General features: G+C 37.9%; 1 protein-coding gene across 1 annotated transcript in view; it reads left to right on the forward strand.

Moving 5' to 3' along the window:
• LOC136880012 (acyl-CoA Delta-9 desaturase) overlaps positions 1-12,063 on the forward strand; it is a 178,509-nt gene extending 166,446 nt beyond the window's left edge. Inside the window, exon 6 of the mRNA XM_067153274.2 lies at positions 9,851-12,063. Coding sequence (XP_067009375.1) covers positions 9,851-10,124 — 274 coding nt within the window. The 3' untranslated portion in view covers positions 10,125-12,063. The remainder of the gene's footprint in view (positions 1-9,850) is intronic.
• The last annotated feature ends 210 nt before the right edge of the window (positions 12,064-12,273 follow it).

Below are 12,273 nucleotides of genomic sequence, written 5' to 3' on the forward strand. Positions count from 1 at the left end.
TGAATGTAGCATTGCCAAGTGTATTTAATTAACTTTCTAACAAATTATACCATAAGTGGAAAAAATGGCATATTAGAAGACTCTACCTTCATCTAAAAATCCATATACGAATGACTAAGTCACCAGTGATGTGTCAAACTGTTCCCATAAAATCAGGAATTAGGTTACCATGTGTGAGAGTACTTGAAAATGGTCATAACTAACTCAGTGAAGGCCTAAATATTAACGTTATTAGCTTCTTGGCTCATCTGATGATCCTACATACTCAAACAACTCGGTGTTGATGGCATTGAGATCGTATCCTAACCTACTTTGTGTATCTGGGAATACAAACAGCAATTGAAAGCAGTACGTTTCAATATATACCTTAGCATGCGTAATTTGCACGTACTATCATCTCTCAGAAGACTACTATGACCAACCTTTCAAATAAAAATAAATATCACCATCACAACTTAACATCCGCTTATATTATTACTTCATTCACTATTTATCACTTCAAATATCACGTAATATCCATATCACTGCATCTCAAGCACCCATCTCATTAAATACGCTGCATATGTGCCATAACCTACACATATAAAAAACATTATCCTTACCGTCATAGTATCAAAGAAAGTGTATCACAATACTAAGCTCTACTACTATACTTCGTCGTAAACATTCCCTAAATACGATCCCCAAGCTTGCTATTCCGATAAAGCTATCACACATGTATATTGACATTCATGTTATACTCTAACACTTCACTGATAATGATTAAAATATCTATTATTCTCTCACACCACATTGATAAATTTGCGAACGGCTTTCACTGGTATTTTACGCCTATATATGGGATTAACAGTAACTTCAGATGAATACCTACATCCATGTAATTACACTTCAATATTATATACGCATGCACAATGTCACAAATCATATCACACATAGCCAAAAAAATAAAGGTTTCTACTTACGAAAAACGACTCATAGGGGACTTTGCTTATTGGGCCCTGTTTGCCATCTCGCAGTTGGTCATCGGGAATGGTAGGCCTCGCTCCATGGTTCTGCTTTAGGTAATCGGGTCCATCTCGTCTTCTCAGCTGATTTCCAATCCTCCTGGGTCATCAATCTCGTAAAGCGCCACCATAGTCGGAGTAGTCTCTGCCTCGGTCTTTTAGAACATCATAGTGGTCTCTGGTACGTTAGGAACAGAATAATACAATGTATTAGTTAATGTTGTCATGTTGCAATTTATCTTCGTTTCGTACTGCCTATGATATCAGAATAAATGTGCTTTGGGCCGTCTAGTTTCGCTATAACAGTTCTAACTGTGCTACTATTTGTAAACTCTCTCCCTTGCCGAGTGAATGCGATTTTTCCGTGCTTCCTAGAAATGCACTTGACAGCTGGTTGGACTCTGCTCTCTACGTTGTGCAGTATCAGACAAATATAAAACTTCCAAGTCCAGCCGTGACGTATTAGTTGTACCAGACTTGATGATTCCTTTTTGCTGGTCTTTAAATTTCGCGCAGTTATTTCAATCTATGCAGTTGACGTTGAGCGGGCTGCCGCGGATTTTACTCTCCGTCAATAGTTGATCTTAAAATTAGATAAGCTGGCTTATTTCTTTGCTCGACTCCGTCTTACTTGCCGTAGTGCTGAATTGTGTCGAAAGTTCAAATGGAAGTCTCTTTTTTTTAATAATTAGTTTAAATAATCCGCTTCTGTCATTCTTTTCTCACAGCGAATATAGGTCGTAGTGCATTGCATTCGAAAAGGTGGATTTATTACATAACAATGGAACTGACGTACAAAGGGATTCTCACAGAATGGTTCTTTCGGTGACTACCGGTTGAAAGGATTATCATTTCGGCTCGTACCGATGTTAGTTGCTTTCACATTGACCTTTTAATGGTTTGAACGCCATTTTTGTTCCTGCTGATGCAAATATAGAACGGTGAAATGGCACAATAGTTATCCAGTGATTTGTCGTTATCTATATAAAATCATGCCGAGACGGAAAGCGAATATAGGTCGTAGTGCATTGCATTCGAAAAGGTGCGTTTATTACATAACAATGGAACTGACGTACAAAGGGATTCTCGAAGTCACAAGACAGAGAACGAAGGACTTCACAAAGACAAAGGGAGTCATCTTTCTCCAAATTCACTGCCCAGATTCAGGTAAATTACTCAGTATAGGCCTTCACAGCAGTCGATACTGAAGAGGTACGCCACAGAACTTCTAAATACTTTACATCATTTTTGCACTGCCACCACACAAAACGGGGGTGCCTATTACATTGTTACGTAATCTACACCCGCCAAAGTTATGCAATGGGCCACGATTTGGTTGTGAAAATTTTGAATAAATATATGACTCAAGCTACTAATTTAGCTGGCTGTGTACTGGAGAAGCTGTCTTAATACCGACAATCCATATAATTCCTTCAGATTTGCCTTTTTATTCCAAATGAGTCCAATCCCCGTTGAGAGTCTGGCAATAAACGAAGCACATGATCAGACACTTCGCGTGGCTGGATTTGATCTCAGTGGAGAATGTTCTTCTTATGGATAGCTTTAGCTGTCTCTTTCACGTGTTACATCAAAACGAAATCTTTTCGTGTTCATTAATGGAGGAAAAGAGGTTAATGTCGTATACAAGAAAATCTTACAAGTCCTAGGTTAAAAGTAGCATATCGCGTTAAATTCATAACTGCTCCCGTGCGAAACCGAGGCTGGTTGATAGTTTATGAAAAAATGACAGCGAAATTCAAAAATTTGCAACGAAGTTTTATCAAATCGATGATGTTTTTCCTTCAAATATCAATTCCGACCGTTCACGTGGTGTACCATCAGTAATATCTGAGCTCAAGATGAGGGTACCACAACGATTGCCCTTATACACTGGGCAAGAAAGTTACGTCGGCGGGAGAGGGGGGTCGAAGATGTGAGCACTTCCCAATTTGCTTCATACCGACATTTATATGTAAATTCAGATCCATGATGTGTATATCCAACATAATGGCCCCCGTTGCACGTTATAAACTTCATATTAGATCCCGTATTATCAAAGTATCAACTTGTGAAAATTTGACTTTATAATTCCACCTTTACAATACTGTAATTGTCTTTGTTAAAAAGACTACATTAAATTACACTCGCGAAACATGTTTCGTCCTCTTATGGGACATCTTCGGTCACAAATACAAAACATTGGCGAGGACACGTTGAAATAAGTGAATGAAAAGGTTTTTGTATCCTGTGACGCGGCATGATGGCGTCTTGTCAATCTTCAATGTTAAAATGGTGCGGCGTGAACATGATATGAAGCATGAAGTCCAATTAGAAACACAGATTAAATTGTTGTTCAAAACAACGAATTTTCAATTATAAAACAACGTAAGTGGCTGTACGAATAAAATTATATGCATATTGTACATAAAACAATGTGGTGATAATGCCACATTAAAATAGCTTTCTTGATTGGGAGGTGGAGTTATACTGATGATGCAAGTTGAACTTGATTATGTGTTGACAATAGGGGCCTAGAAAAGAAAAAGAAAATATTAATGAATTGAAGAACAAATTCAATTAAAATGTGAACTAAGTGTCCATCCAGTCACTCACCTCCTTGCCCGTCCTACGTCGACCACTCCATCTCAAGTGCTAAAGCTAACTGAGTGACGTCCTCGAAGGTCGTTGAGGACTGACTGTGAGGGGAGTTTGATGTAAGGGGAGAGGCGTGAGGTAGAGTATTACTCACGCGCCTTCGTGAATAGACTTTATTGATTAACTCCTCGAAAAGTATATTGATATCCTCCGATATCTCATTAAGATTATAAATCGGGTTGCATTTTGATCAATATTTATGCAAATGTTTTCTAAAATATTCAATAGATTTCCTTTCTTGCATAAATGGAGAATTCAAAGGTCGTGTTGTATGCCCGTGAATGTATGATTGATATCGTCCATATGAGAACCGAATGCTGAGAATCTGCCGTACTTTGACGCATTAACATGTTCATTATACCTTATGTTAAAATTGCGGCCTGTATGTCCAATATAACTGGCGGAACACTGCCGGCACTTTAATTTGTAAACACCTGATTTCTGAAACTTGCTATTGCCGTTATTGATAGTGTGCTGATTAAAGAATAGATGAGCGTTGTTATTGGTTGTTTTTAAAGAGTTTCATATTAAGATTTTTAAACATTCGTGATTTCGTATATTTTACTGTGACTATAGGTGAAAAGGGCGTAACTATCTTCTTTCTTTTTGGTATCCTTGGTTAATGTGGAAAATGATTTCTTCTCAATTTGTCTAATAATTTTATCCACAAATTGCTTGTTGAAACCGTTTCTTTTTGCTATAAAATAAATAGTATCCAACTCATTTTTACGATCTGCTTCTGACATGGGTGTATTGTAAGCTCTGTAAATCATACTGTAAAAGGAGGCCCTCTTATGTGGTGCCGGGTGTACGGAACTTTGTCTAATTCCGTTTGCCGTTTGAATGGGTTTCCTGAATATTTTAAACCTAAGTTTATTAGAGTCATTAACAATTATAATGTCAAGAAAATTTAATGCTTTATTATTTTTCACTTTTGAAAGAAAATTTAATCTGTGAATCCATATTGTTTAATTGTTTTAATACCTCCTGTCCATTAGTAATGCTATGGTTAATTATTGTAAACGTATCATCTACGTATCACAACCAGCTTATTATTCCTTTAATGCTGTTGATTTTACAATTTTCAAGAAAATCCATATAAATTTTCTCCATAATTCCCGAAGCTGGGGCCCCATAGGAAGACCTTCCTGTTTATATATTAGGCCGTTGAAGGTAAAGTAATTATTAGCGGTGACGAACTCCAAAATATTGATAAAATTGGCTATCTCTTGCCTACTCAAATTACTGTATTTAATTAGATTATTCTTTACAAGATTTATCGTTTTTGGTACTGGAATATACGAGAACATATTTTTTACGTCAAATGAATACATCTTATGGTTTTACTGCATGTTTAAATCTTTAATACGAACGCAAAATTCTTTGGAATTCTTAATAGACTTATTACCCTCAAATCTATAATGTTTTTTTAATTGTATATAAATCTAGACGGCTTATATGTAGGGCTATTTCTGAAAATAATGATAGGTCTTGTAGGTATATTCTCTTTATACACCTTCGGTAGTGCCCTAGCCGTCGGAATACCCGGGTTCATATTAATAAGTTTTGAGGACTCCCTTTCACTGAGGATGAAATAGGATCGTTTAAGAAGTTGCTTTAAGTTTCTCTGGATGATATTCGTCGGATCCCTTTTTATAATTTTGAATGAATTCTCTGCGAAAAAGGTTTCGGTTTTCTGTATATATGATTCTTTATTCATAATGACCGTCGCATTCCCCTTGTCCGCCTTAGTCACAATCAAACCATTCTCCGTAATTTTCTGTTTCAGTGAAGCTATTATTTAGTTATGATGTGTAGAAATTCTTTGTTATTATTTATTAAATTAGAAAGTTTTTTTCTTAATATTAAATCTAGTCTCTGTTTGATTCTCTATCGGTAACTTTTGAATGGCATTTTCGGCTTCCGCCGTGATGGTGATCGCATCCTGAAGTTCGAATTGAACGGGCCAATTGAATTTGGGACCTTTCTCCATAACACTTATTTCGGACTTATCAAAACGGGTCTCTGAAAGATTAACAACAGGCTCTTGGAATACAGGAATGGTTGAATGAATCCGATTGTTATGATCCGTAGACGAGGGAAAATCAGGTTCAGTCTCAGTTCTCTTACAATTGCACCTAAGTGTATTAGTTTTGTTGACTAACTTGTTCTGTTTATCTACCAGTAGGTAAGTTAATTGCCCCATTGTGGTTGACTTAGAAGTTACACGAGGTACAAAATATTTTAAATTACCAGATATTTTGAAACATATGCTCGGGCTATATAATTAGCCATCCGTGCCACTAGAAGACCAGCCAGACAAGTTGGTTTGAGATAAACTAACATCAGCAACGTCACAGCCATAAAGATAAAGTCAATTAATCGGTCTTTATGTATTTCGTTTCGTATGATGTGAAAAATACCCATTACGATGCCATTAGTCTCTCTCTCTGTAGTTATCATCGACTACTAACGTAGCTTTTATTTCACCCTAAGTCAGACGTGAGCTGTGCGCCTTTGCCAAAAAAACTGCGAGACAGTCTCTCCCCTTGAACTCACTAGTACTTTTCATAAAAACAAGCAAGTGATCGTTGATATCGTGAACATAGTCACGAGACCACCAGTTTCACCTAGAATCCGAACCACAGGAACGTGATTTTTTACTTCAAAATTCCATGCATTGGCCAGAATTCGAGCCTGGCTGTCTTGGTGAGAAGCCTTTGACTACCTTATGTCACTCAGATATCACTTCTTCACTCTTATTTTTCTTTCTTTCTTAATCTGCTTACCCTCCAGGTTTGGCGTTTCCCTCGGTCTCATCAAGGGATCCCACCTCTATCGCCCCAAGGGCAGTGTCCTGGAGCGGGGGATACAACTGGGGAGGATGACTAGTACCTCGCCCAGGCGGCCTCACCTGCTATGCTGAACAGGGGCCTTGGTGGGGGATGGGATGATTGGAAGGGATAGACAAGGAAGAGGGGAGAAAGTGGCCGTGGCCTTAAGTTAAGTACCATTCCGGCATTTGCCTGGAGGAGAAGTGGGAAACCACGGAAAACCACTTCCAGGATGGCTGAGGTGGGAATCGAATCCACCTCTACTCAGTTGACCTCCCGAGGCTGAGTGGACCCCGTTCCAGCCCTCGCACCACTTTTCAAATTTCGTTACAGAGCCGGGAATCGAACCCGGGACTCCGGGGGCGGCAGCTAATCACACTAACCACTACACCACAGAGGCGGACCACTCTTATTTTTACAAATGAAAAACTCTTTTATAACCTCAAACATCTCCTACAATAGACTTTACGTCGCCTATGATGATGACGATGATGATGATGATGATGATTATTATTATTATTATTATTATTATTATTATTATTATTATTTTACAAGTTGCTTTACGTCGCACCGACAAAGGTCTTATGGCGACGATGGGATAGGAAAGGCCTAGGAATGGGAAGGAAGTGTCCGTGGCCTAAATCAATGTTACAGCCCCAGAATTTACCTTGTGTGAAAATGGAAAAACATGGAAAACCATCTTCAGGGATGCCGACAGTGGGATTCGAACCCACTGTCTCCCGATTGCAAGTTCGCAGCTGCGCGCCCATAACCGCGCAGCCAACTCGCTTGGTCAAACATTTCCTTAGAGGATAGATACTTTTAAAGAGGTTGTTTTCATAAGTATTTTCCGGCCCCGCAGTTTAGGTGGCAACGCGTCCGCCTGTCACCCGGTGGCCCCGGGCTCGATTCCCGGCCGAGTCAGGGTTTTTTAATTGTAAATTATTAATATTCCTGGCCTGGGGACTGGGTTTTTGTGTCGTCCTTAACGTTCCTTTCCTCACATTCAACACTCTACACTTCCGCAATTCCAGTTGTGCAAGTAGGGGCAAAAGATCTTTATAGGTCGACGCCCCGAACAAATATCATTTTTTAAAGGAAGGTATCGTACATGTAGTTATATTGTCAAAGATTTAATAAAATAAAATTGTTGCCGTTGATGCTTTCACGGCCCGTACTTATATATATGATACTATACAGGCTATTGGGCTTATGCCGTGTAAAGAAAATAAGGTGAAATTCTTTACGTTTCGCAGAGAACTGTGCTCTGCGTCCTCAGAAGACATCTCGAATGTCCATAAGAAAGGCTTCTTATATAATGACTCTTTAAAATGTAGGCGTTATAAGAGAAGTGGAAATGGTACGTTCATTCGCCACTAGATGGCTCCCAGGACGTGGCACAACGCTAACATTCGAAGCGGAAGCTGACCGAACCATAGAATCAGGTTCACATTAACGTGTACGTAACATATGACATTGACAGGTGTATGATATAGATACAAGCCTGGAATAAAACATCTGGCGACGAGGAAACGTACGAATCTGGAAAACACCGAGACAAAATAACAATAGTGAAAGGACAGGGAAGGGAACTACCTTAATTCTTAATGGCAGGAAACCAGGTATTACTTAATTGATAGCCAGTGTCCCTGTTGAAATTGTTAGGATTTCTACGTACTTCCACAGCTTCCGTATAATCTTGGACCTGTAGTGTCTAGTGTGGGTAAGAACTCGAGCTTCTTGTAACATGACATCATGACCCGGCGATAGAGCCTGCTCAGCTATTGCCTATTTGTCTGGTTGGTTGAGACGAATATTACGTTCGTGTTCTTCAGTACGGGTACCAATGGACCGGCATGTTTGGCCGATGTATACCTTACCGCAAATACAGGGAAATTCGTATACCCCAGGATATAAAAGTGGGGATAATTTATTTGTCCTTGGTCTTACTCAGAATGTGAGCAATTTTAGTGGCGGTGCCAAACACGGTTTTCGGAAAGCCATGGAGCGAATAATGCGTGAGAAATATACCGTAATAATTCTAAAACGATATCGTCCCAGTGCCTTATGAGTATACCTCGGATTTGTAGGTGGTAATAGGTTAGAATGCAAAGTAATTTGGTTTCAAGGAAGTTTCACGCAACCCGTTGTACCATAATGTAGGAAGAGTAGCATAAATTCAGGGAGTTCTACAGGCTGTGCCCCTAATATCTATGCAAATCTCATAGCATAACCGTTGTACAGTGTAGGGTATACTTGTTACTGGCTTAAGTAAGTTTGCATTCTAACCTATCAGCACCTAATAATCCGGACTCTACTTATGAACCTCGGTGCAAATTTCAGTACTGTCAGTGGGGGCGTGTAGATTTGTATAACGAACAAAGAAACTGACTTTTGATTGCAGCATATAGATGTTCGTATAGGGTGAATCAAATTTCAATACTCAAACTATTAGGGATGATAGAAGAGACAAAATTTATGTTTTGTTTTAAATAACGATAGGATAGGTTGGTAATTAATTGAAGTACATTTTGAGGTAGTTGAGAATAAAAGTATTACATGGAATTTTAATTATATTATTCTTCAAAAACTGTTCAAAAGTGCGACCTCCTGCTTTAGTATATTCTCTTTAATGACGTGTCATTGCATGTCCTAACGTTCAAAGACTGCAGACAGGTGCTGCAGAGAATACGCAACTGCAAGCTTTAGAGCGACGAGTTCTTCCTCGGTTTCATTTTCAGTCTCACAAATTCTCTTGCTCTGTTCTGAACGACCGAATGAACGAAAGAAAGCGCACTGCGTGTGTAACAGCACTGACATTGCACTCTGACGTCATGACATGTTTAACACAATACAATATTGATCGTTTTGAAGAATAAGAGTCATGAGTATTTTATACCTTTACAGTAGGCCTAGGGCTATAGTTTCTGATTTTGTCAGTCAATAATCCGTTTCAGACCCATGGGTATTTACCGAAAAACATTTGTTTCCGTCTTTTTTATTATTCATAGGATATAAAGTTCATGGTTTTGATCCGTATTGAATTGTGATCATAATAATAATTAATATCGTATGGTCCACCTTTTTCAATGCTATACGATTATGCAATATTACTGAATACATTACTAAACTATCAACCCTAGAAGTCCCTAGAAGTTGAAGAATTGAATTTGTATACACCCTGAATACTGTAAACCATATTATATTTCTCAAGCATTATTCGCTGCACGGCTTTCCGACAAAAACTAATAAAACCTTGAATAGAGAAACGTAAAATTATAAATGTAGTGAACATAGAAGGAATAAGCAATATTAGTTTCATATATTGAAAAATATTTAATATATTTATTTCAACAGGAGAATGGCACCCGTAGAAAATCGTGCTGTAGCAGTAGTGGCTATGGGCGAAGGATGGCACAACTATCATCATGTCTTCCCGTGGGATTACAAGGCGGCCGAATTGGGTGACTACGCCTTTAACTTCACCACCTTCGGCATCGACCAGTTCGCAAAGATTGGCTGGGCCTACGATCTGAAGAAAGCATCGCCATCAATGATAAAGCGGGTAGCAGAGAAATATGGCGATGGCAGCCACCCGCACTACGAGGCACCTCCACCTGATGGAAATTGATCCTCCTTACATTCCCCACACCGAGTGTTTGTTTTTGTGTATCTTAGTCCCTCTGGGGATGACGCATCTATAATAGGCTGCAGTCATGTGTTAATATATACAAGTAAAATATTACTTTTATCGAAATCTTCCTAGGGCCAACCTAATCTTTAACTTGTTATAAAGTACATAATAAATATCCAGTGTTCATAGACGTGTTCCAGAAATATGGCCAAAACTGTAGGAGGCTGGGTAAGTCTCGTCAAATTTAAGCAATTATACATGAACTTCGTAATTCAGTGGCCTTGCCCACTTGGATTTCTTACGTAATATCCCAGAGTAAAGGCATCTGTAGAGAATGAAATATTTATTCTGCCTACCGAGTGGTGATTACATTTTAACATTTAAAAATCCCTCATATATTTATCGCGGTTTGAAATGTGATGAAAAAGTAGAGAAAATTCTAGCTAAGCTATTATATTTGCTTCAAATTTTCACACACCCGTAAAAACTAGCAAACTATTTCAAAATATTAATTTTCATCCATATGCGTCGGCTTATTCTAAACTTATATTTAAAAGATAAAGCTTCAGTAACGAACTAGGTTATGAAGTGAGTCCTCCTAAGTGTTATATAAATATGTTTTTCAAAACGGAATTGCTCTCTGTGTACATTTATCAAGATAATCTCAATAGTTAGCTAATGTTTAATGAAGGCCTGTAAACAATTAAGCGAGAATTCTTTAGTAGTCTTCAGTTAATAAATGTTTCTGCTGGACATATTTACAATTTTTATCATGTTTAGGGATTAAGTTTGCCATTTCTTATGAATTTTATCCTTTATTCATCATATGAATAAAAATATCCATGAAGAGAAACTATGGCTTAAGAGTACAGTAATTCAAGTGGCGTACTTCTGAAGGACTTGAGTTTTTAAACTGCGATCATGTATCTGTGGACTAAAGTTAGAAACACAATTTCTTCCGAACTTATCACAAAGAACTTAGAAATACAGAATATTTTTCATTAACGAGATCAAACACTTTCAATGAGAGAAAATATTCCCCATCATTACGAAATTTACTAGCACATCACGTAATGAAGAGTGACTATTTAAAATAAGTACTTATTCGGTCTCTAAGTTTTGCCAAAATTTCAATTAAATGTACCAGAATACTTGCTTAAACTTATGTACAGTGTGTTATATTTATGTTTCTCTGCAAAATGTAACCTTAAGAAAATCCGTGTCTAAATTTTGCTGATGGGCAGATTTCGTATCCCATCAATCTTACTCGTGGAGTGAAATTTGTCATGGTTGTAACTTTTAATAACAGAACCTCTCATGACCCATAGAACTAGTTACTTATTGTGCATATTTCAGACAGTGTAAACTTGACAAACCTCACGTCACTTTCCTGAAAATTAAGAAATCACTCTGCTTCAAGGGCAATATGTACGAACTACACTACTTGAGTCGTTAAGCTGCGATCGTGTATCTATGAACTTATGTTAGGAACAGAAGTTCTTCCGAACTCATCACATTATTCAATACATTATTTCTTTGTAAATAAACAAAAAGAAAAGAAGATTGTTACCCAGCTATACTATTTCACCTTTTGTGCTACACAATAAGTTCTATTCACCTGAGGAATAGAATAAGTTTTTAAAATGATTTCAATTACTAAGGACAGCCTTTCTTGATAGGCACTGATGGTTTGTATATTTATATGTTTATATTAACACATGACTGTACTTTACGCACTCATCCGGGCACATCACTGTCGCACAGCCATTGGTGGCGATCAGCTCTTGTCACAAGAAGTGTTGTGTTAACAGAGTGTTGAAATTAGTGCACTATTACCACTAAGAAAAACCAAACTTATTAATATTATGCGCAATTATGTACTGTAATATATATATACACAAATTAATTAATTTTCTAAAATAAATTATAAATTGTAACAAAATGGTGTTTTCTTTACAAAAACTACTCTTCTGTTTGTTAGAACAGTGCTTGGTTTCGAATCATGTACACAACATAAAAGAGTACTCCTCAGTATTGCCAAGCGAGTGGCTGCAAGGCCATCAGCTTTGCATTCGGGGGATAGGGTGTTCGAACCCCGCTGTCGGCAGTTCTGAATATTGTTTTCCGTGGTTTCTCATTTTCACAC

This window comes from Anabrus simplex, chromosome 1 (genome assembly GCF_040414725.1).
Source record: "Anabrus simplex isolate iqAnaSimp1 chromosome 1, ASM4041472v1, whole genome shotgun sequence".
Lineage (NCBI taxonomy): Eukaryota > Metazoa > Arthropoda > Insecta > Orthoptera > Tettigoniidae > Anabrus > Anabrus simplex.